This window comes from Mus caroli, chromosome 18 (genome assembly GCF_900094665.2).
Source record: "Mus caroli chromosome 18, CAROLI_EIJ_v1.1, whole genome shotgun sequence".
Taxonomy (NCBI): domain Eukaryota; kingdom Metazoa; phylum Chordata; class Mammalia; order Rodentia; family Muridae; genus Mus; species Mus caroli.
This window is the reverse complement of record NC_034587.1, coordinates 71,620,783-71,645,881: the sequence shown is the minus strand read 5'-3', so window position 1 is coordinate 71,645,881 and position 25,099 is coordinate 71,620,783. Positions and strand designations below refer to the sequence as shown.

General features: G+C 45.1%; 1 protein-coding gene across 2 annotated transcripts in view; it reads right to left on the bottom strand.

Moving 5' to 3' along the window:
* The window catches only part of Dym (dymeclin), a 274,143-nt gene that overhangs the window by 71,101 nt on the left and 177,943 nt on the right, over positions 1 to 25,099 (bottom strand). For both annotated transcript variants that reach the window (XM_029471781.1, XM_021150437.2), the window contains one exon: positions 23,935 to 24,037. In XM_029471781.1, coding sequence (XP_029327641.1) covers positions 23,935 to 24,037 — 103 coding nt within the window. The remainder of the gene's footprint in view (positions 1 to 23,934; positions 24,038 to 25,099) is intronic.

Sequence of the window (25,099 nt, the reverse complement as noted above, 5' to 3'; positions counted from 1 at the left end):
CAATTCACAAAAGAAGGAATGTTCTGAGAGGAGACCAACTCTGCGGCTGATGGAGGGAGCTGGAGGCAGGGCGGCTCGGGGCTGATGGAGGGAGCTGGAGGCAGGGCGGCTTGGGGACTATTCGCAGCCTGGGGCAGCTGCGCTCCAGCGGACGCCTGCAGTGGCTTCTCTGCCCTGGGTGCCATTCAGAGCAGAGCAGGCCACCTTCCCCGGGCTTCTGCTGGCAGCTGCGACAGCGCCTGTGCCAGAGCCTGACAATGTAAATGCTCACTCACCTTCAGAGTCTGCACTCAGCTTTGAATTCTTGTGAAAAACACCCTTCTACACTTGATAAAGAGTAAAATCTTGAGTAAATCCTGGTAAGACAACACTCTGGAAAAGATGGGCCCTGCCCACAAAGAAAGCAGTGAACCAAGCAACGAACACCCCTACCCGCCTGCTCTTCATGCCTTGACTCCATGAGTGTCTGTCTTCCTATTCGGTGAGCCCAGAGCCAGTGTTACTCTCCTCAGCTCAGCAACTTCTGCTGAGTCAACCATGTTAGTCATCTGCAAAATCACTACTTACAGCTGAGTCTCCATAAAAAGTGGAAAAATTACTCCACAAATTTTATTAGCTACCAAAAATATGATTAACATAAAAAAATCTTCAGTGACCTCGAACAAATACAATTAAAATTTTGCTTCTGATTCCTTCACAACATTGAGTAGTCACTGGTAGCTCTGAGGAGGACAGAAACACAGAGATCTGAGAGAATGACCAGCACAGGCCTGAGAGCTGGACACTCACCCTCAGAGTCGGTGATGCTGAGCACAGCAGCACCTGGTGTGTGTGGGGGAGCACTGGTCAGCCTGGGCATCCTGGGCTGGCTTCCAGTTCCTGGCTTGCTGTTGTCTTAAGCACATCACTTTCTTGTGCTCAGTTCCTTCAGATGGGCTCTGTGAGTTAAAGGGGGTGTGGTGGAAGATGGCAGACCAGGAAATGGCTTTGAGTTCCTCCTTAGGAGGTGGAACGTGGCAAAGAATGCCTTTCTTCCTCTATTATCAGGAACACCAGAAAAGCCGCACATCTAGAGTCTTCCTGACCTATCAGGGATGACTCTGGAAGCCAATGAGATAAAATGAACTGCATGGAAAGCCCGGCTCTTGTAAGGAGTGGCAGAGGAACACCTCATAGGGGCTGCTGCATGAGGTTCTGGGCGCTGCACTCCAGCCCAGCTGTGTGAGCAGTGCAAGAAGAGGAAGCAGAATAGTGCTCCTCTGTGAAAATGGACCACATTCTCTGTATCCATTCCTCTGTTGAGGGACATCTGGGTTCTTTCCAGCTTCTGGCTGTTATAAATAAGGCTGTTATGAACATAGTGGAGCATGTGTCCTTATTACATGTTGGAGCATCTTCTGGGTATATGCCCAGGAGAGGAATTGTTGGATCTTCCGGTAGTACTATGTCTAATTTTCTGAGGAACCACCAAACTGATTTCCAGAGTGGTTGTACCAGCTTGCAATGCCAATGGAGTACTACTCAGCTATTAAAAACAATGAATTTATAAAATTCTGGAGGATATCATCCTGAGTGAGGTAACCCAATCACAAATGAACACACATGATATGCACTCACTGATAAGTGGATATTAGCCCAAAAACTTAGAATACCCAAGATAGAATTTGCAAAACTCATTAAACCCAAGAAGAAGGAAGACCAAAGTGTGGATACTTCGTTCCTTCTTAGAAGGGGGAACAAAATACCCATAGAAGGAGTTACAGAGACAAAGTTTGGAGCTAGGAAGGAAGGAAGGACCATTAAGAGACTGCCCCACCTGGGGATCCATCCCATATACAACCACCAAACCCAAACACTACTGCATATACCAACAAGATTTTGCTGTCAGGACCCTGATATAGCTGCCTCCTGTGAGGCTCTCCAATGCCTGGTAAATATAGAAGTGGATGCTCACAGTCATCTATTGGATGGAACACAGGGTCCCCAATGAAGGAGCTAGAGAAAGTACCCAAGAAGCTGAAGGGGTCTGCAGGTTTATAGGAGGAACAACAATATGAACTAACCAGTACCCCCAGTGCTTTTATCTCTAGCTGCATATGTAGCAGAGGAAGGCCTAGTCAGCCATCAATGGGAGGAGAGGCCCTTGGTCTTGTGAAGATTCTAGGCCCCAGTATAGGGGAATGCCAGGGCCAGGAAGCAGGAGTGGGTGGGTTGGGGAGCAGGGGAGGGGGGAGGGTACAGAGGATTTTCAGAGGAGAGGAAACTAGCAAAGGGGATAGCATTTGAAATGTAAATGAAGAAAACATCTAATATACAACGTTAAAAAAAAAGAGAGAGAAAAAGAAGAGGAAGCAGGGCTCCCCAACACTTCCACCATAGCAACACGCTGGGCAGAGCTACTCCAGGGCAGACAGGCAGAAGAGAAAGGCAGGCAAGGACTCGGGAACAGGAGAAAAGTGAGAAAAGTTAGCAATCTCTAAGACTCATTTCCTGCCAGAGGGAAGGGCACTGAATCTGGCCCCAGAAGCAATCAAGTGGAAAAACAAAACCACCACAGACCATGAAGGATGGATTTCTAATCTGTTTTTCCAACAAAAGATTCCTAGAATATAAAGACTTAAAATGTAAAATGAAGTTAAAATGTCCTTTCCCCCATTTAAAATTTTATTTACAGGTATGAGCACTTTCGCCTTGTGCACCACACCTATGCCTGTGCCTCAGGAGTGCAGAGGAGGGTGGTCCACCTCTGGCACTGGGGTTACAGACAGCTGTGAGGCACCACAGGAGTGATGGGAACTGAACCGGGTGGGCCTCTGGAAGGGTGGCCAGCTGGGCCGTCAAGTCAACCCAAATGTAAAGAAAACTGAAAAGGGGAAAAAAAGGAGAGAAACCTATTTCATAAGCTTCATAGAGAGCTAGGAAGGGTGTGTGTGTGTGCCGGGGTGGGGCTCAAAACTCTTAAAAGAAAAAAAAAACCAGCTTTGAATGAAAGAGACTTAATGAAATCAAAGTAGGGACTGTATACGTGGGAGAAAGAGTGACGACAAGGGAAATGCTAGCAATATACATAAAAAGTAAAGGACAGAGGAGGAAGCCTTGCAAATCACCCAGAAAACATGAATAGCTCAGAGCCCACGTAACTGGTATTGAAGAGCTGCAACCGAAAGTGCATTCAAAAGACAGATGCAGCCTGGAAAGTGGCACGGCGGACTGAGGCTGTCACATGCAGGCCCCAAGTGACCTGAGCGTGACTCATGGATCCTACAAGGCGGCAGGTGAGAACAGATTCCTAAGAATTGTCTTCTGACCCACACGTATGCTCTGTGGTGTTCTTTTGTACACACATACACACACACACACACACACACACACGAGAGAGAGAGAGAGAGAGAGAGAGAGAGAGAGAGAGAGAGAGAGAGAGAGAGAATAATGAAAAACAACACAACAAAAAAACCAGTCTCTTAAAAAAACAAAAAACCCCGTTGTCAGGCGGATCACTGTGAGTCTGAGGGCAACCTTACTATACAGCAAGTCCCAGGCCAGCCAGGACTGCAGTGAGACCACGCTCAGAGATTTAAAAAGCAAACAAGTAAGCAAACAAAAACCCACAACTTTTTAACTGTGTGTCTCTGTGTGGCCATGTGCGTGGGTGTGGGTGCAGGTCCTCTGCAAGGGCAGGGTGTGCTCCTAACAGTTGAACCCGCTCCAGCCCTGCAAAGACGGAAAATCATACCAAAAACAGTAAAATTAGACAGTAAACGACATAAACCAGAGGGAAACCCAAAGGAAGCAGGCCACAGTGGAATAAAGGCAGAGCCTGTGTCCAGCTCTGAGCACCGGAGCAGAATATCCGCTTCTGTTAAGTGCAGACAGAAATGGACACACTGCTGAAGAGAGAAGGGGAAAGCACTGACATGCAGCAGGGGAGATAGATGGACAGACATACAGCCTGGAGACAGCCACCTTCTCTGTGTGGCCCCAAGGCCTTCCTCTGTGAACAGCTAGAGTCAGGCAGACTTTGGTGTACCCCTCTTCCTGTAAGGCCCCCAGCCCTATTGGATGAGGGCATCACCTCTACAATCTCTTTGAATCCTAATTAAGGTCCAGTATTCAATCACAGTCAAGGTGGTGAGTTTGCAATTTGGGGAAACCAATCTAGTGTCCACCACAGAACAGGACTAAGGGAACTGTCCAATCCGCTGGGGGAAGCAAGCTGGACTCCAGTGAAGAACTCTTGCCAACAAAGACAAATCTGCTTGAATCTGTGCAAACATTTTGTGTAAATACTCACTTCCACGACTTAGGACCAGAGAGCAAGTTAAAAGGGCCAACAAGAGATAACTGACCCCCCAACCCAAAACCAAACCAAACCAAAAGCCCTGCTCAGAATAGGGAAGATGCTGTGCAAGTGGCTGGGATTCTGCAATGTGTTAATGGCTGGGGAGAAAAGGGAAGTGGATTGCTCTAATTTAAAGACTTAGGAGACATAACAACCAAACGTGCGAATCTTAATTCTAATTTAACACACTGCCAACAGCCATTTCTGAGAATTCAGAAGAAATAGGCTTATGCTCCATGAGATGATGCCTTGGGAATATTACTGCTTTTGTTAGATGTGAGAATGGTGTGATACTATAAAGAAAATGACATTGTTTTTGGAGATGTATATCAAAGTATGAAGAGATAAAATTCCAGAACTGACTATAAAATACTTTAGCAAAAGTGTAAATGTTTCTATAGAGAACACACAAGACTACAGAAGCATTTAAGATGGTTCTCTAACTGACGTGACTGACTGGGTGGTTTAGGCTTCACCTGGATGGACAGATGGACAGATGTGTAGCATATGTGTGCTTTGTGTTCTTGGAGGCCAGAAGAAGCTGCTGGGTCCTCTAGAACTGGAGTTACCGATGGTTGTGAGCCATCATGTGGGTTTTGGGAACGGAAGCCAGGTTCTCTCAAAGAGCAGCCTGTGCTCTTAACCACTGAACAATCTCTCTAGACCAAAGGACAGTTTTTTGGTGCTATTTCTTCATTTACTTAATGTATAAAGAGGGGAGGGGCATGAGCGAGCGTGCCAAGGTGTGAGCACGAGAATCAGAGGACAACGTCTAAGAGTGACTTCTCTCCTTCAAGGGACAAATGTGCTTCCCGAACTCAGGTATCAGACTCAGCCACAAGCACCTTAACCCGCTGAGCCACTTCACCAACCCTCATTTCCTTCCTTCTTAAATCAGAAACATAAGTATGGCTTCTAAGTCTGGGAAAGTTCATTCAGAAGTAAAAGACCAGGGTCATCAAAACAGTCCATTTCGCACATGCACATCAGATCCAAGGCTGTAGTAAAAAGCCTCAGGGCTGAGTCTCCGTGTGGCCACAGTAAGTCAGCAGAGGAGACAGTCACGATCATCCTGTCAGGTGTAGAGAGGGAACTCCAGCGGTCGGAGACTGCAGAGTAACGCTTCTCTTCTCAAACTTGTGAGGTAGGAGAAGGGACAGGCGGGCTGACGTGGGGGGGAGGGGGAGCGCAGACTCGGGGTTCAGAGAAGCGGCCCTCTTCCAGAGGAGCTAAGCTCTGACCCCACAACTCATTTTGGGTGGTTACAATTGTCTCCAACTCCAGCTGCAGGGATCTAACATCGCCGACCCCTAGCACATGCATACATGGAGGAACAACACATACACACACACTCATACACAACACACACACATTCACTTACACACCCCAACACACACACACACCCCAACACACACGCATACTCACACACTAATACACATTCTCATGCAATATACACAACACATACATGCACACATACCAACACACACATACATACATACACATATAATTAGCATAATAAAATCTTAAAAATGCAGAATGAACACAAATACTAATTCAGAAAACATTTAAGAGCAGAATATTAAGATATATTGAGCTTTTTGAGAAGTAAAAATGTACATTAAAACTGAAAACTTGAGAACTTAAAAAATATAAATATTATTGTTACAATAAGCAGTTAATTTGTTTAGAAATATGTTAAAAATACTCTAAGTATAATGCTGTGACCATAACTGATGCAGGTGACCCTAACTGAAGACAGCCTGACTTAAACCCATTCAGCACTTTGATGATCAAACGCTGTGGTTACAGTTGCTTAATGAATGGGACAATGCCCGCATTTTGTCCAGATAACTACTCAGCCCCACACTGCAGTCAAGGGCAACGGCAATGGGGTGACTCAGTCTGTACGTACAATTAGAGCAAGGCTCACTGATGTTGCCATGGGAACTGCCTATTGCCTAGCAATTACCATTCAAAAACTTTAGGAGGTGGCCCTGCGCTAAATTTGCAATTTATTTCTTATGGTAGAAATTGATTTTAAAAGCAGTCTGAGGATCTTTATATTAACAAAGAACATTTGCCATAGCAAGTGTCAAGATATCCCCAGTACAAATATGAGTGGGTTTATATTTTCCAAACCTCAAAGGCACCCAAAGAAGATACATAATCCATTTCCAACTATTGTTGCTTGTGATTATATGCTTAAAAATTCAAAATTTTCATTCTTTATGTTCGTATTCTATGAAATCAATTGAGGGTGGGGGTAGTAGAACTGAATATCTGCTCCCTTCGGAAGGCCAGCTTCAGAGGGCCCACCTCAGAGAGACACCCAGTGTCATCACGTCCTGAGTTAGGAGGGCCCATCTTCTGTTAACTGCTGTCTGTCTCTCTCTCTCTCTGTGTCACACAGAGTGAGAGAGAGACAGAGAGAGAGAGAGAGACAGAGAGAGAGAAAGATCTGCTTCTATTTCCCAGGAAGAAGTTTTTAGAAATTATCAATAAATAAAAGATTAAAATTAAAATAGGAAGCAAACAAGTGGTGACTAACATGAAGTCCACCCTTCACAAAATGGCACAGTGATAACTCACTTGTAAAGAGGGATGTGGCCCCTGGCCTAATGCTTTGGTATAAGCAACTCTTCTGTGTACACGTCTGTGCACGCGCGAGTGCACACGCACACGCACACACACACACACATGCCTGAGAGCAATGCTGGGTATCCCCTCCTGCTGTCCATCTTCCTCTGCTGACACAGGATCTTTCCAAGAACCCAGAGCTAGCATGCCCATCTAGGCTTGTGGCCAGTGAGCTCCAGGACCCTAGTGTCTGCCTCTCAAGTACTCTCACAGGCAGTGTTGCCACACCTAGCCTTCTCTATGGGTGCTGGGGAGCCAAGCTTAGGTTTCACACGTGCACATACACTTAACTAACAGTCCACCGCCCCAGTCCCTTCTGAGGAGACTCTTAGCATACTTGGATCGCTCTGAGCATGAGGAAGAAAATCCTCACACAGAAGACACTGTGGTAATGAGTGCGCTATAAGCGGAACTTTCCGAGTTTTTGTGTCCACAGGTTTACTTGGTGCCATTTCTCGCCAAAGCACAGCGACCACACCAGGAAGGAATGTAATGTTGATGTTTTCTACAGCATGTCACGCTCTCAAACATTTGTTTATTTCTGTCACTTATTACTAAAACTCACTGAACTGTCACATCACGGCTTCTACTGGGAGCAAGGTGACAAGCAAACCTCGTCTTCCTGGACCTACCTCACACTTACTAAGCTTGAGGGCTGAATGGGTAAAGTGGGCCCTGGGGATGGACAAGGCTTGGCCTCTGGTATGTGTTCACAGCCATGCTCTCATGAGATGGGACCAGTGCTGGGCCAAGGGTGCATGGAGCGCTCTGAGGTAAACAACTCCTTCCACCTCTGGGGAAACCGACTGTCTTGTTAAGCAGAAGCACAGGGCCTGTCTGTACTGCAGAGCTACAGGGCTGTCTGACTTGAAGATGACTAACCATGAGGGTGAGGGCTTCAGAAATGTGTGACAATGAAATGTGACTTCTCAGATGGGCATAGTAGTATGTGCTTGTTCTTCAAACACTAAAGAGACTGAGACGGGGGAAGATAACTGAGTTTGGGTAAGTTCAGACTACACAGTGAGACCTTAGTTCAGCAAAACCAAACATAAGCAAGTACACAAACACAATGTTGCTTTTCCAGCCTGACTTTCTAATCTTTACTAAGAAAAAGAAAAGAAAAAAGAAAAAGAAATGAGCCTGAGGTAACAGGAAGTGCCACTGTTGTCTGGCCAGCTGGCCTAGGAGTCTGCAGAGGAGAAATGGGCAGCTTCAGGGTTTTTATTTAGCTATAGGCAGACCAGGCTTTCCCCGAGACCCAGAGTTAGTGATGGAAGATGACGCCTTATTTCAGATGCACGCCCTACACACTGAACCGTTCTTGCTCTACATGAGACAGGGTAACAGAAAGCCTTTTTCATAATGACTGTCATTCATTTAACTTTGGCAAGGACCTAAATATGTATAGGAACAATTACAGAAAAATCTGTTCTTACCAACAAAGCTAGCGAGGGCTGGGAAGGCAACAAGGCTCTGGCTTGAATCTGAAACAATGGACTGCATGTGGCCCATACAGCATGTGGCCCTCTCACCTCCATGTGCATACCAAGGCACACCACACAGATGTCCTCCTCCACTTCCCCTTCTACCCCTCTGAGTTGGGTGCGGTGATGTGTGCCTGCAATCCCAGCATTCTTGGGGCTCACTGTCAGCTAAAACAGTCCTAACTAGCCAGTGGTACAACATTTGCCCGGCATAAGCAAGGCTCTAGGTTTGATTGTGAAATCACTTTGGGTTTCCTGAGACATCACATTAGGAGGTAGTTGATGGCAGTAAAAACCCAATTTTAGCAACCGCACAGCACTCCTAAGGAACAATGCCTCTCTACGCAAGCATTCTGGGATGCGGAGTTTTCCCACACATTTGGTTAATATCTAAGAAATGTGCTGTGACATTATCTGAACTAATTTGTTGGTTATTACCCATGAGTCACAGCTATCTCTAATTCTGGTGTGTTAAGCCAAATTAAAGAATGATTATAACCCTCTCAGTGGCTTCAAGTTTTAAGTCTGTTAAAATTTGAGTAAACTGTATGAGAAATTATACATGTTGAGCAAAAAAGCATAAGAAAACCAAAAGGCAGACAAAAGCACAGAGGGAGAACTCCACAGGACACTAGATACATGTGCAGCAGGTGGCGCCTGCATTGACAGAATCTCTCAAGCCAGGGGCCAGCGGAAAGTGCCCTGCAGCCTGTAAGAGCTTTGACAATGTGGAACGGAACAAATGCTCACCCAGGATTCTGTGCTTTTCTGTGATCTGGGCCTGCACAAAGCTGTCACCTGGGCTGACAGGGAAGTCTGACTGTCACCAGGCTAAGTGATGTGGTTTATTCGCTTCTGCCAACGCCAACCAAAGAGCCACCATGCCTTTCCCGGATGACACAGGCCACCCACTTAACAGGTATGAGATGGGAATGATCTTATGAAAAGGTGGAGCTGGCTCAGGGTCCTGTGGGGAGAGCTGTGAATTATGGGACACAATATAAAGGCAGAGAGAAGGGAAGAGAGAGGCGTGGAAAGGCCCGCATGAGGAATACAGTAATGTCCCAGTTTCGGTTGTAATACTTCATTAGCCACATGTCACCAGAGCCCTCCAGCTGAAGGACATTCTAGAAGAAAGCACCTAGGGTTGGAACATAAGCTTATCAGAAGTCTGTGCCAATCTCTCCCCAGATTACCAACACCAAAGTGTGCCTTCTCGGGTGAGGGCAAGCTCCTTCCTGTGGCCAGGACTCTGACATTATGTGTAAAGTGAAGTTTGAAAGTGATTCCAAACATTTACTACTTTATGAGGGTCTACGGCTAGATTCTCATATTTCTTTCCTCTAAACGTAAGGAAAATTTTTATCAATGCAATTAATGAGTTCAGTTTTAAATTCTGTGCTAGCTCCCATCCTCAGCACCAGATCAAGGCCAAGCACATGTGTTGGTATTCTGTCTGGACTCCCCCTGCCACCCTCTCCCCCTACCCCAGTTACCTGGCAAAAGCCAGGTAGGCCTGGCACACTATACAAGGGGCTGCTTGATCCCTCCTCACTCTCTTATTCTTGCCTCTTGCCCCCCCCCTCTCTGCCTTTGTCTTTGCCTCTACTACTCTCTTAACTCCTCTCCTCATGCCCTAAATAAACTCTATTCTATACTATACCATCATGTGGCTGGTCGCTCAGGGGAAAGGGATGCCTTGGCATGGGCCTGCTGAGATACCCCCTTCCCCCACACCTCACCACACCCCCATAGAACATATTTTTATGCCCCTTTATCTTTTTATAACCACAACAACGTGCAACTCAGCTCTCCTGCTATATGTTAAAAAGTTGACCATGAACCCAAGACTTAGCTGGGCCCCTGAGACTAAAACTATGCCTCACATTTTATGATGTTGCTGAGACAATAGTAATCAACCAATTCCTTTTTGTCTGAATGTGTGCAGCGGACGAAGGGAGGGAACAAGAATTTCTTATGCATTGCTTCTAGAGCAAAAAGCTCGGTCTGGGAGAGGAGCAGTGTATTCCAGAATGCTTCCGAAATTCAGTGAGGCTCCTCTGAGCAGCACAGCATGGTCGGTTCTCGGGCAGATTCCTCTGTAGCTCTCAGGACAGGGTGAAGTCCAGGTTGTTGGTTCTTTTCCTTTCTTACTCTTTTTTTCCTTTTTATAAGAGTACAGCACTCCTAACAGGCAAAGCGGCAATCCTGCAGGCTTTTCTCTCTTATTCCTGTGCCATTACATTTAATTTGTGTGCTTTTATAACTTTGTACTTACGCCCACAGGCTTTTGAACAATGGGTGCCCATTCAATAAATCCAAGAAATAAATGACTTGATGACGGTAAGTGCTTTGAACTCATTGGACAGAAGGCTCTGCAGAAGTAATAGAGCAGTAAGGACACTGGGATAAAAGCAGTAGATAAAAAACCCAGTGTAAGCTTTTTGAGTTGGTACATGCGCACGTGCACATGGCACTGTCACCTTTTGTTAGACAGCACGCACTTCCTTCTCTGGTGCTTGGGGCTCAAGTCTCTTCCTCATCTCTATTTTGATAGGAAAATGACAAACATTTGTCAAGCCAAAGCACACTTATACTCGCATTTTAGGAGTATTTTCTTTGAACCTCCACATTAGTTTTTTGAGACAGGACCTCTCACCTGAACCCAGCTGGAACTCACTGAATTGGCTAGCAGAGCTGGCCACCAAGTCCCAGGAATCCTTCTTTCTCTACATCTTCAACACTGGCATTAAAAATTCGAGACACTGTGTCCTGACTGTCATTCAGGTTCTGAAGGTTTGAACTCATGTCCTGTGTGGTGTGTGATGAGCTCTTCAGCTTAGCCATTTCCCTTGCTATTTTAGACAAGATTACCTACTATAATTAATGCCCAGATAAGAACTTCATAGAGCTAGGTAAACCAACAACAGCAGCAGCAACAACAGCAACAGCAGCAGCAGCAGCAGCAGCAACAACAGAAATACAGAGTATGAAAGGCTAAATAGAAGAGAGAGGAGAAAACTCATGCTGGTCCCTACTTCTTAGACTTCAACTAAAATAATCTACTTCTTACAGTGACTACAGCATTCATTTAGCATGGACACCAAACCCTCTCAAGTGTCAAGCGTCACCTGCTTGCCTAAACGCAATGGACACATCTTCATCCTCGTCCTCAATGTTCAACTCACAACTGATTCTTTGAGATACGCTGTCCTCGTTAGGTTCCTATTGCTGTGATAAACCACAACCCAAATCAACGTTGTGAGGAGGATTTGTTTCATCTTCAGCTCTGAGGTTATACTCCATCATGAGGGAAGTCGGGGCAGGAACCTGGAGGCAGGAACTAATGCAGAGGCTATGGAAAATTGCTGCTCACTGCCTGCCCATCCTGATTTCTTATAGCACCAGCCCAGGGCGGCCCTGCCCATAGTGAGCTGGGCCTTCTCACAATTGTCAAGCAAGAAAATATCCCACAGGCTTGCCCATTGCCAGGCTAGTGAGAACAGTTTTTCAGCTGAGGTTTCCGTTTCCAAAATGACTACAGCTTGTGTCAAGCTGACATAAAACTAGCCAGCACAATATGCCTACCTGACACTGTCTGTATACCTGAGGCTTGGGATCACCCCAGTTCCTTCATACACTTAGTTCTCGATCCAGCTTTAAAAGGATGGAAACTCACAGTCCACTCTTGTAGGGTAGAACCCAAAACTTAGACATACAATGTGATTAATTAGTGATTTATAAAATGAGAATTTAATTTTTTTTCCCTCTTGGGAGTTGGGGAACAGATTTCTATCATTATTCACATACAGAGAATATAGATTTTCTACAGTTTATTATTTATCTTTGTAGTTCTCCTTTGTGAAAATGTAAATGCAAATTTTTTATACAGTTCTCAATGTAATATAAAAGAATGGAGTATGTAATAATGAAACAGAAAGACTGCTGTGGGTTCCAGAAGAGCTGGTGCTACACAGTAAGACCTTGTCTCCAAACATAAACACAAAATCCAAACCACATCAGAAAAACAAATGAAACAAAAGCAAAAGAACGGACACCTGAGTGGTCACCACGCTCCTGTTCTCTATTTCAAGACCAGCTTTAAAGCAATCTTGTTAGAAGCAGAATCCACTGCCCTCGAGTTTCCAGGGAGGAAGGCGGGTAACTCTATCATCACCTGCATGTTCTATGCAATAGGTCCTTTTTGATATTTAAATTGGTAGCAGGCTCAAATAGACAGGGTTTTTGTTTGTCTTTGTTTTGATTTCTGTAAAAGCACTTCATAGGTGGGTGTGTCCTGGATGGGATGAATGAGATCTAAAGCAGTTTCTTTCTGGAAGCCAACAGCTACAAAGTCACTGCTGGTTATTAGCTCTAAGGCCTCTCCACAAGGGAGTTTCCCTTCATCCATTCTGTTACCTGTGGTACTGAGGGGTGGACTGGCTGGGCTTCCAGTGGAAGAGCCACTGCTGAGGTGATCAAAGCTACTTGGTTGGGTTGGTCACTGCTTTTATGAGTTCAAAGACTAGAAGTAAAATGGCCAGACCAGCAAAAGCTAAGAAGAGACAAGCCCCACACAGATCACCTCTATTCAAGATCAAAGGGTTCTCCATCATTGCTTTTCTTTTCCGTCCCTCTATACTCATTTCCCTCGGAAGCTCCGGTTCCAAGGACCATGGCCAAACGGCATCATCGTGTCTCCACTGCTCGCCTGTTCTCACGCAACACAAGCATGCATCTTCAAATGACAAAGCCAGAGCTTCTGTACACATGCCTCCAGTGACATCATCTGGTCCCCTCTTGCCTGTGTCCTTATGATACAGCTTACTAGGGACTGAGCCATTCAGATGTCTAGTTGCTCACCAACTGGAGTCGTTTGGTTGTTAAGTTGTTTCAGTCAGGTGTAGTTCATCAGTCACCTCACAGGAGAAGAGCTCCCCCGAGAACCAGCTTCACTCCTGTCCATTTGAATACACTCCTTCACTTAGAGGCAACTCTTACCAACAAATCTAGTTTGTCCTTCAACTCTCTTCCAAACTCACAGGAATACCTCAGAGTATAAAGTGACAGGGGATCTGGGAGGTGAGCAGGTGGGGAGGGCAGGGCTGCCAGGACCCAGGGGCAGCACAGACAAGGGCGAGCTGGGTGCAGGCGCTAGGAAAAGGCCCCTTAAGCACACGGGAAGCTCAGTGTGCCAGCACCCTGATCTTGTACCTCAGCCTTCAAATTGGGAGAAGTAAGTGTGTATGGTTGAAGTTACTCAGCCTATCCTTTGTTAAGACACCCTGAGCCAACACTACGACCTTACAGAGGATGAATGGCTAGGTGCTCAGTGTGCTCACCAGCGCTGTGTGCCAAAGGAACACCACATACTTCTTCCCTCCTTTGGCAAAACATCAATTTAAGATCTTAGAAAATACCAGGAGAGACGACAGGTTACTCAAATGCACAAAAGTAACTGAGTCTGCCTGCTGTACTGAGTTAGACAGACAGGCTAAGCGCCCTCACTTAAGCCCTGGGAATAGAATTCCTGAATAGTAGCTATCTGGAAGCAGCGGCTGCATTAACAGACATGAAAAGTTGACAGAGTCCAATAACAGAATGACTCTAACGCCTGTCAAAGCAAGAATGACTTTCCTGCTTCCTAAAGTAAACCAGTTCCCAGCACTGAACCCTCTACATTCACAGCTTAGGAGTCAAGGAAGTCATGAATGCTTGCTGGGAATGCACAGATTTTTAAAGAATGCCATGAGTCTATTGGACGGATGCATTTCAGGGTTCTGTTCCACGTCTATGGTGATCCTCAAATATTCCTGCAAGGATTATTCTTGTAAGAAATTTTCAGAAATCCATGAATAAAAAAATGCTAGAACTGAATTCTCAAACACAATTTGTTTTCAGAAATTAAATCAATCAAGGGAAAGATTGAATTTCCACTCATACAATGAGTAAGATTACTGGGTTTTTTTGGGTCTTATTTGGAGAAACTAAAATAAAGTGCCATTCTAAAGCATTTGTAGCTTTGACTACAATCAACTGTAATAATAAGATACCAGCTCAGAAAATTCTTTTCATTTAAGCCTCTTTTGTAATACTGCTTTTTAATAACCCTCATAATAGGCGAATTAAAGGACCCCAACAGAAATCACTCATCCCACATAAAACAAACATTGCCTTTTCTTCTTAGCTGCGCTTTCCAAGCTCCATCATTTCCAGATGATGCTGGAGGGGACTAAGGTTCCAAGAATGAGATGCTTAAGTGGACAGCTGCTTTCTATTTGCCATGTAAATCAAGGGTAAATCAAAGAAAATTCCAAATGCTAGGACCCCCTCCCCCCATTAGGAACAACGAACTGAGGCAGAAAGGGAGAAGACAAGCCATCAGAATGCATGCAAACAAAATCAAAACGGGGTTTCCTGACCAAACAAGGGAAGCTTGGAGACATCACCGGGAAAGGCGTTGCTATACCAGTTCCACACAGTTGCAGATAAGAAAACAGCTTCCAGAGAATGGAAAGAAGGGGAAAAAGAAACTGATCAGGTTTTTCCTTTTTAAAAAAACCAAATGGATCACACATTAGTGCTGACTTTAATATTCATGGGTTGTATTTTTCTGTGCTCTTTAAACTTCACTTAGAACATTAATTAATCATTGCCGCAGTCCATGCAAACATGTCCTACAGGAAGGAACAGAAAAAGTATTTAAGTATTTTAAATACTTTTAAGGATCTTTTAAAATCCTTAAAAGAGCCATCTACCATACTCCTGCAGAAGCACTGGTAAAGGCCCCTCTCCCTGCCGACGCCCTTCCTCTCAGCACAAGCCCGCCTTGCCTGTAGGACTGGTTCTTACACACAGGATGGGAGCCTGCCAACTACAAGTTCCCAAATAATAGAACCAGGATCATCCTCAGAGAAAGCGGAGCTCACAATTCCCAGCCACAACGGGACAATCGCATGGAGGACTGGTCTTATGTTTAAGTCACGTAGTTTTTAGTTAGGAAATAACTTTTTTTGCCTGACATTTAAAAACAACTGTATATCCACAGGTGGTATGGGAATATAGAAGTTTTAAAAAGGAAATATTTCATTACAATATTAAAACCATCAGCCTCACTTCTGAGCATACACCCAGAGGAAATGAAATCGGTACCTCAGAGTTATCAGCACCCTCATATTCACTGTGGCATGATTCCTGAGAGCTGAGGCAGGAAGCCATTCAACTGCCTCCTGACAGATGACTGGCCCACCAGCAAGTGCTGTGTGTACCACAACGCGATGTCACTAAGCATAAAAAGGAGTGTCTATCATTTGAAGCAGCATGGGCATGAGCTATGTGAGAAAGACAAATGCTGTGTGACCCCTTCTGTATGGAACCTCAAGCTTAGCTCACAGCAGCAGAGAGGAAGTAGCTAGCAGATGTTCTGACGACGGCGCAAGCGTTCTGTCGTACAACAAATGGGCTCTGTGGATTTCACGTGCAGATGTGGACAGTGCTTAGGAATATTCCTAAGTGTACTTGAGATCTGCTAAGTGAAGAGATCTCAACAGTTCACTACACACACACACACACACACACAGACAGGGGACACACACACACACCCACGGCAGCCACATGAGTAATGAATATGCTAATTTGCTTATTATTGCAAACATTTTGCAGTGTATATGAAACTATTCCTTGTTTATGAATGTAGAAGGAATGAGAAAAACTGATTATCACCAGCAAATCTGCGATCTGTGCTATAGGCAGTGTCTGGCAGAAAAGGATTTGGCACAGTTTAAGCAGCTCCTCAAGTACAGAGTAATTACAAAGGGAAAAACAAGTTTACAATGCGAGCCCTTGGCAGGCACTGCCTTAGCAGAGTGGTCTAGGTAAACCTCAGCGGCAGTGTGAGCTGGCACTGCACCCTCCCACACGGCACTGCACCCTCCCGCACGCGGCTGGACAACATTTTGGCCAAGAAGGGCCAGCATTAGCACAAGCACAAGAAAACACCACATGCAGGCCGAAGGACCGTCTCCACAAAGTTCACTGGCAGTTTAGCAGCACCAAGCACAGAAGGACAAGAAATACAGTGGCAACATCATGGAGGCATGGTGAACAATTCAGTGGGACCCAGGGAAAGGACTAAGGCTCAAGGTTATAATGTGTGTTTTAGTCACTTCTTAGTTCTGAGAAATCTGACATGTTCACTAAGGGGAAGCTGAAATATAAGAAATTCTTAAAAAAAAAACAAAAACAAAACAAAACAAAAAAACCAAAGAAAATCACCACCACCCCCACCATCACCACCATCACCCCCACCACCATCACCCCCACCACCATCAACACCATCACCACCCCCCTTTGAGCCAAGTCTCTGGGAGACATCTTGAAAAGGAGGAAGGGAAGCAGCAAGACCAGTCACCTGTGCCGAACGTCGTCCCAAGACCTGTCTATGAAGAAAAGCACAACCCTCTCTCCTCCACATGACTTCCCCATGCTAATCATTTTAATTTGAAAAGTGTATTGTTAAACGTCTGTGTGTAGGCCAATCTAAAGTTAAAAAGGATTTATATAATGAAGATTATTTCTCACATAAGTCTCTATAAAGATTAAACTCTTTAAAAAGCCACAGAAGAATGCAATGCATTAGTTATGCTCTGATTGAGTGATTTTTTCCCCCTTTTCTTTTTATGATGGGGGCAGGAGGTGGTGCACACACGGAGGTCAGAGGACAATCTGTGCTTGTCCCACCATGCAGTTCTGGGGATGGATTTTGAGCGGCACTGTAGCACTGGCAGCAGGCACCCTTCCCCGCTGAGCCACCTCACTTCACTGATCCTGCCCAGTGCTTTGGCGATGTGTATTTTGCTGGTTTCCTTTTGCTCTACGCCAGTGCTGAGAAGCACATACACCTTCGTGTACCTGTGCAGCTAGCTCACTAACACTTTCTATGGTCAAGCTGCTGCTCACAAAACCACTTTCTACTTCCTTGTCAGTCTTTGACTCTTTGGTTCCAATCCTCCAAAGGCTACTCTTAAAAATGATTTCACCCACTCAGCAAGAGGGAAAACATACCTGGCACTGGACACCTAGCCAGCTACCCAGGGCTGATGACGTCTTGGAGGAGAACCTATCACTGCCACCGCACTACATACATTCTACATATTTGTCCTTAGATTCACAGTAAGTCAGTCCTCGGCCCTCATCAAGGAAACTCTGATCTGCAACAGATGGAGAACATTACAGAACACCACAGCAGCACAATACAGGGCTTTGGAGCCCAGTCTCAACTGATATATCTACAGTACAACTCCCAGACCCAAGGCTTAGCGATTGCTGAGTCAGAAGCACAGGATCTTTGCTGTGAGACTGTTTCTCCTAAAATAACCATAGAATCTACATCCATGATGCCCCACCAGCATGATTGCCTAAATATGACTGGAACAAGGAAGATACCAGCGGGCATGCTCATGTGGAAGATGAGCGCACGACACCTCAAGCCTACCAAGGCAACCGACGTAATGGAGGAATGCCGAACGCAGACAAACAGTCTTCTCGGGTCAGCCCCCAAAACATACCTACAAGAACATTACACAACTGAGAAGGCCGCCATTTCTGTATTTGGGATCACACGCGTAACAATAACAAAGGAAAAAAGAGAGGTCATGAATTTGAAAGAGAGTAACAGTATGTGGTGGGGCCAAAGAAAAGAAAAAAGGTGGGAATGATGTAATTATAATTTCAGAAAAACTGTTAAAATGGCTTCCTCGAGGTCTAACACACTCCATCACCAATGCTTTTGCTGTATTCACAGACTTGTGCATCCATCTCAGTTGCATCTGAAAGCATTTTCAGATCTCTGCAACGCTTGCCAACTCAGGGTCTACCAGTAGTCCCATCCCACTCTGCCTCACATCCCTAGACCCAGACACTCACTGTCTGCTTTGCCAGGCCCTGTCTGTTCTGGACACTTGAATGAAAGGGACCGTGCCGTTTGTGATCCTGTTTCTGGCTTCTTTTACTTAACACAATGTTTTCTAGGTTCTTCTTTCTTCTCCTTGATGGCTACCATTACATTTTATTTCAGTCCTTTACAGGTTGACAGACATTTAGGCTTCATTCATTTTGATGGTTAGGGAATGGTTCTATGAAGATTCACGTGTTGAGGTAGATATATGTGTTCATTTATTTGCATCCTATTAGGAATATAATTGCTGCCTCCTATGTAACTGAATCATTTTCCAAAAGACTACACCTTCTTTCACATTCCCACAAGCAGTTCGTGAGAGCCCCTCTTCTTTTCAGTGCTAACACTGCCTGCCTCTAGATATCTTTGCAGGTGTGAAGAGGTAGCCCACTATGATTCTGAGCCACAGTTCACAAATAACTGGAGATGCTTAACAATTTTTTTATAACCTCTACTATTTCTATCCTTTTGGAGAAATGTCTATACATTTCCCACCCAAAATTGCAACAAAAGCTACCTGTATCACAGACTAACAAGAAGCCCAGTGTTCTTAGCAATACCACCTTCTGGGGTGCTGCAGTCTTCCACTGGTTTACCATACCTAGCTAGCAGATGATGAGGGAGAAGGGTGGAGGACTGTATAGAAAAACAGCACTTTCTCCTGTGCATCCTGCACTGTCGCCCATCTTTTTTTTTTTTTTTTCGAGACAGGGTTTCTCTGTGTAGCCCTGGCTGGCCTTGAACTCAGAAATCCGCCTGCCTCTGCCTCCCGAGTGCTGGGATTAAAGGTGTGCGCCACCACCGCCCGGCCATTGTCACCCATCTTACAGCTCAGTCTGGAAGCTTAAGGGAGCTGGAAAATGTTGCTTTCCTGTTTATTGGGGTTGGGGATATGGTAGGGAAATGGGTACTGGTGAGTCCTTTGCCAGTCTACATCACCCACTGCATTCATAGCAGGTGAATGGCTGGCAGCCTGCCCACAGGACTCATCGTTTGCTCTCAATGGTCATTCTGACTTGGCTTATCTCTGGGGCTGCAGGGTGCAGTGAGCATCAGGTCAGCATTGCAAGGTCAAGGAGAACTGAGACGTACAGAAGAGCCCTGTCTTAGGTGTAAAGGAACACTTAGGTGTCCCCACACAGAGGGCGAGTCTCTCTTGGTCTTGCTGCTTACCTGGGGCTGGTGAATGGTGGCTCTCCTGGGGTTAGATCTGCACCCTATGCCTCACCAAGCCTCCCCCTGCCAGAAAGGCTTCCTGTCACTGTCAGTACAGAGGCAGCTTTATTCTCTAACACCTCAGGCCCAGAATCTCCCCCATACCAAGGGAGACCTTCAAGTACTCTTTTGTATCTCAGAACTCAGCTACAAAATGTTGCGTTTGTCCTGTCTTAAAGTGTGCTGTTTGCATCTCTACTGGTGACCTGCATGCTTTGCCTGACCTTAAAGCATGATGCTCATATCTTGACTGATAAATTGTATGCTTTGCACACATATTCTGGATACATGAGCTTGTGAGTTATTCTTTCACTCTTTAGTTTTGAGACAGTCTCTCTATGGCCCCAGATCTCCTGGAACTCACTATATCGACCAGGCTGACCTCAAACTCAGAGATCTGCCTGCCTCTGCCCCCTTAGTGCTTCTTTCTGTTTTTATTTACTGACTCAATGTCTTATTTGAGTCCTATAAAAGTGAAGTTTACATTTTATTTTCTGGCAGCAGGGCTTATATATAGCCCAGGTTGGCCCTCAATTCATTATACACCTGACGATGATTTTGAACTTTGGATCCTACTGCCTCCTTCTACCTTCCAAGTGCTGGGATTCCCAGAGTGCACCATCACAGCTATATGGCACTGAGGTAAGCATTCTACTACCCAAAGTTTTAAACTGTGATGAAGTCCAAACTATCCAAGTGTTTTTGTTCTTTGTGCTTTTGCTATATCTAAGTCTTTGCTTAATCCAAACTCCTGATGACGTACCTTTAGCTAACTACCATATGGTGTTGGCTGCTATGGTTAGGCCTATGGCACACTCTCTCTCTTATACCTGCTGCGCATGGAATCAAACTGCAGCGGATGTGGGGTTCTTGAGCACCTGTTGAAGCTGGACACCGCTGCACCCAATGCATACTGTGAAGACTATATTGTCCTTTTCAAAAATCAAATCAAACGCAACAGGACCCAGGTCAAGTGTCAGCTCCCTTCAGAGGAGGCTGCTCCAACCTCTCCCCTACTTCCACAAGGAAGGCTGTCTCTTTGGACGTCTGTTAGGTTTATGAGAGCTATTGTCTACTGACTTTAACTTTATCGGTACATTTGAGATTCTGTATGTGGAGGAGCGTGTGCTGCTCACTTAACCACACCGAGGTGATTCCAAGAGAGAAGACTTGGCCATGTTCTAGTCCACGCTACAAATATGGTCGGCAACCCCGAGCATGCCTCAAAAGTGAAAATCCTAAAAGGAACTGCTTTAAAATGACAAGTACACTCCCATGTTTCTGGATATACCATTATTATCAAGATAACTGCTCCATGTATGTGAATAGTACAGTCTCTTCCTAGCCAAGCATAAAGAACAAACACAAGAAATGTAAATGACAGAATAACACAGAGAAACACGAGCTCAATTTTTCTTGGTATAGGAATCAAGTCAGAATGCCCCTTACTGTATTTCAGAAAACACCAATGTTTAAGAGCAGATATAAGTTATATAAACAAATTCAATAGATGTTTCCTTAGCGCTATCCAATGGAGGGGTGGAGGAGCGTACTTAATGGAGAACGAAGTATCTGGGGTTCTAGATGGAGTGGTGCTAACAGGCAAACAGGACTTCAGGAAAACAAGTTTCAGGAGCATAGTTTGGATTTTCAGTAAACATCAGTAGACTGAAGCAGGAGGATGCAGGGAGTTTAATGATAACTAGGCTAGAAATCCTGTCTCCCCCAACCTCCAAATCCATTTTGTCAGCTTCTCTTCTGTTTGGTTTTTTAAGACAGGGTCTCTTTGTGTGGCCTTTGGCTGTCCATACACACTTCGTAGACTGGGCTAGCGGGGAATTCATCAAGATGCACCTGCCTTTGCCTTCCAAGTGCTGGGACTAAAGGTGGGCGTGTGCCAGTACCACCTTTAAAGTGCATTCAAGTGTCTGGGCAGAGGACTAACTATAGCATAAAGACAATGTATATTTAATTGAGGTGTGTGTATGTGTGTGTGTGCGTAATAGATACATTTTTCAATGGTTCTCAAAGATTTTGGTCTCCAGAGACATCTTTATACACTGCAACAATCAGATGCTCTGAAAGGACTGTTTTCATGTAGATTACACACATTGGTATTTACCATGGTATAACTTAAAACCAAGAGAGGTTAAAGACATAAGGATATAGAAGTACTCATTCTTTATGCTGTCACCCATCACGTAGCCTCTGGACAGAATTACTAGGACTCCAAAGATCAAGGGATCGTTCCAGCACGGGCTGCTCAGCACAGACTGCTCGGATCCTTCTCCTGAGGACCACCGCTGGGGTTACTACCTGTGTTAACTTACTTCCTGAGTGAGATGACATAGTTGGCCAGACAGAAGATTCAAAAGCTCTCTGAAAGAACAACACCAGCATACTTTCTGTGGTTCTTTCCAGAATGCAATTTAGAGTTTTCTCACTTCTAATAGTTGCTAAGGTGATTATCAGAGCCAAGGAAATCAGCTCTGTGACACTAACAGTATCAATAATTTTAAAACATGGTTATAGTTAAAAGTAACTACAACGTATTTGCTATCACTTTCTATATTCAGGCTCTGCTATACATGAGTAAGTTGTCTGAATGTACCGAAGTTTTTTAAAATGCCATCCAAAGCTCCTCTATCAACCCACTCACTGAGGTAAATTGTGAAAGCCTCACATAGAGACACACACGCGCATGCGCGCACACACTCACATGCCAGCCATGCAAGCCACAGAGCAGTAGCTGCCCTTCCTCCACCTCCACTGCCCCAGGTTGCACTCTGCAGAGGATGAGAGCACCGTTTTTGTACTATTTTCCCTTCACCAGCCAGGGCAGTTTCCTCATTATCTAAAACGCGATGGAAGGGTTTCCCGTGAGGTGTTCAGACAAACACGGTTGGACTTAAATACTAACACTAATATTTTTGTAACTTGCCATGTTCTTTTTACATTGTTACTCAACTGACTTGGGAATTATACAGTGTAATGAGTATAAACATTTTCTTAATAAACTGAGAAACCTCTACGCAGACCCCGAGTGTTCTATGTGTTAGGGCAAAAAGGAAAACATAGGCTTATTTTTAAGCACTTATTAAAACTCTGCTAATATGGTCTCCAATCTGGTGCAGAAAGCACACATCTGGACCTCCAGAGCTGTGGAGACCCTCTCCTCCTCCTTTCCCAGCTCTGCGAGCAAGCCGTCTGGGGTGAGTCCAGGACACAGAAGTCTGTGGCTCTTGCCAAGGATACTCAACCAGTTAAACGGCTGAGGAATTACAAAAGGAGGAGCATCCCCGTTCCCTTGCTAACAGGTTGGCTCTATTCACTGTTGCTGTGTGTGATGCATGTGTGGGGATGAGCACACCGTAGTATGCCCACGGAGGCCAGGGGACTATTCTGTGGAACTCCTTCTCTCCTTCCACTTTTACTAGGTGCTGGGGATTGAACTCAGGTCCTCAGGCTTGTGCAGCAGACTCTTGACCTGCTGAGCCACACTGCAGGCCCGCTACTGTGCTCTCAAATCACCTATTGGATCCTTGGCACAGGTAGTGATTCAGCTCCAGTCACTCCTGCTCTGTTAGCTCTGGGCAAAGGCAGCAAGACTGGCAGAGAGGGTGTGGGTTGCAGCCTCATGTGCTCAGTGTTAGGTCGAGAGTTGCAGGGACAGGTCATAGCAAGCGTTCCTTGGTGATCCTAGGGACCAGGGGCTCAGGACTTACTGCAAAGTTTATGGATGAAGAAACCCACTAAGTCAGTAAGAACTGAGAGGTTCAACAGAGAATTCAAATGTGTATCACAAAATGGGTTCTACCATTACAATCATACTCATGATTGGCATTAAATATGACCACTTCCTCTTAGAAACGCCAATGTTGTACTCTGATTAATGGAAGAAACTATTAGGAGGACTTTAAAACCCCATACATTCAACCCGTTTTGTGGAATAAATAACTACACAGCACTAATGCACGATTCAGTAATACTGTCTAAGGATAAAGCAGGTGCAGATGAACCCAGCTCAAGCCCCCACCAGCACCTTGCAAGGCAGGCACTCTTTACACAGCCTTGGACGGCTTTTCTGTTGAGTGTCATTGGTTTGGGAGGTGTTTTTGTTTGTTTGGCTCAACTACTAGGATTCCTGACTATCAACAACCACCACTTGAGGTTCATCTTCTTCAGCTCCTTCCCTGAAGATGTCTAGGGGTGCTTAGACATGGACAGACTTGGCAAATTTCAGTGACTCAAGGATCTAACAGCACAGAGGACCTGGTGACCAGGACAGGGCAGCTACTCACATAATCTGGGAGAGGGACATCGCTGGAGCTCAGGGGACCTCTCAAGGACTGCGTGGCTTGCTCCAGGACCTTGTTGTGTTTTTTAGACAGCAAAGAAAACAAACTGAAAAACATAAGGAAAAGCCAATTACACCAAGAAACCCAGCCCTCCTCCTCTAGGCCTAACAGGGACTAACAGTCCCATAGCACAGTAATGATTCTGAAATCTCTGTGACAGCAATGTCAGGAGCAAAGCAGGTTTATTAAGGAGGCTGATGCAAAAGCAACTGGCTAGGCAGTGACCAAGCACTGCCGCAAGCATATTGATAATCCTTTCATGCCTATGTCAACAGTAGATCAATAGCATTAATGTACAGAGCAAAATCGAGTAAGGGGGGTGGTTAAATAAGAAGGGTCTCACTGGAAAGCTTCCCAGGCTAAAGTTAGATCTTAAACACGGGAAAAATTCTCAAAAGCTCAGTACAGTGAAAAAACAACAGAGAGGAGAAAATCCAGGACAGGTAGTGGACTAGCAGATGACAGACTTGGTGTAAGCCCCTCTGGATGCTTAGGTAGGTGGACCTTCGCTGCCTACTCTTCAAGGAAGTATGTTGCTCAGTCTAGTTCTCCAGTGTTACAGGACCACAGGTATGCAAGAAGACATTTCTCAAGAAAGGTGATTTTTTAATTAATTAACTAATTAATTTGGAGCAAGGGTGATTTTTAAGGATATATTCACACACACACACACACACACACAAAGTTAACTAACTTCTGGTCATGACAGGTTAATTGGTAACAGATGAACTTCCCTGTAGGAATCAAGTAAAACCTAGAAGAGACATAAAACTACTGTTTTAGGCAAATCTGAAATATAAGATTAGGATTCCTAAAGTGAGACAAACATGAACAGTCAGCAATGGCGAGGTTCTCTCTAAGGAATGGTCTAACCTAGACTACGGTTCAGAAAAGTAGGACAGAAGAAGCAGGGCACATTGACCAACTGGGAAGACAGAGTTGAGAATTTGGGAAAGCCATCACCCATGAGAGGGGAGAAACTGCAAGAAAGGTCTAGAAATCTGAGTGTCTGGACAAACACTGAGCTGTAACACGTACAGAGAACTGAGGAGGGGCTACACAGTGAACAGATTTATATAAGTGAAACGTGTAGTAGAGTGAGAACTGC